This window comes from Penaeus monodon, chromosome 38, assembly GCF_015228065.2.
Source record: "Penaeus monodon isolate SGIC_2016 chromosome 38, NSTDA_Pmon_1, whole genome shotgun sequence".
NCBI lineage: Eukaryota > Metazoa > Arthropoda > Malacostraca > Decapoda > Penaeidae > Penaeus > Penaeus monodon.
Window position 1 is genome coordinate 25,119,269 of NC_051423.1, and position 666 is coordinate 25,119,934.

Here is a 666-nt window from a genome sequence, read left to right on the forward strand (position 1 = left end):
CCCACCAGTTGGGAGTCATGGGTTTTCAAATGCAATCAACAAAGAAAAATGCTTGTATGTCTATTATTAATTAATAAGTGGGTATTTTGGTGAAAAAATACACATATGCAAGAACTTACTTAGTGAAATTGTAGATGCAATTAAGATACTAGCTAATGAAGATTAAAATCACATAATTGTATCCCTTCCTTTAAATGCTCTGAACCAAATGGAATCAATATATGAACTAAAGTCAGACAAACTTGTTGCCCTTTTTGGTTATACTCAAAAAACATTCTTTCTTTTAAATTTTATTAAGAATCAGCTACATCTTATTTAGTTGCAATCTTCTACTCAGATCCATGTATCTGTAAAGAGAATAAATATGGCAAGAATTAAAGTATGGGCCAAAAGGGTTAATTGAGCACAATATAAAATAAAATTTGAGCAGCAATAAAATTCAGTATATGTCAAATAACATGCTACGCTGTTTGCAGTTACTTAAATACAATTCTCAAAAGAAGAAGAAGAGAAGAAAACAAGCAAACTTTGTGGCCGTTAACAAATACCCTGAAATAAAAAAATAACACTTCACCAGTTTAAAGAAGTTAAAATTTAAAACAGATAACAAAATATTCACAGCAGAAAAAAAACCTATGAGAAAGATTGTGTAAAACAAAAAAAACA

The 666-nt window shown here is 29.1% G+C and overlaps 1 protein-coding gene across 1 annotated transcript in view; it reads right to left on the reverse strand.

Annotated features, from left to right (window-relative positions):
* Positions 1–274: 274 nt before the first annotated feature.
* Positions 275–666, reverse strand: part of LOC119597045 (ribonuclease H2 subunit C-like) — a 4,884-nt gene continuing 4,492 nt past the window's right edge. The window contains exon 3 of the mRNA XM_037946481.1: positions 275–347. Within this exon, the coding sequence (XP_037802409.1) occupies positions 330–347 (18 nt within the window). The 3' untranslated portion in view covers positions 275–329. The remainder of the gene's footprint in view (positions 348–666) is intronic.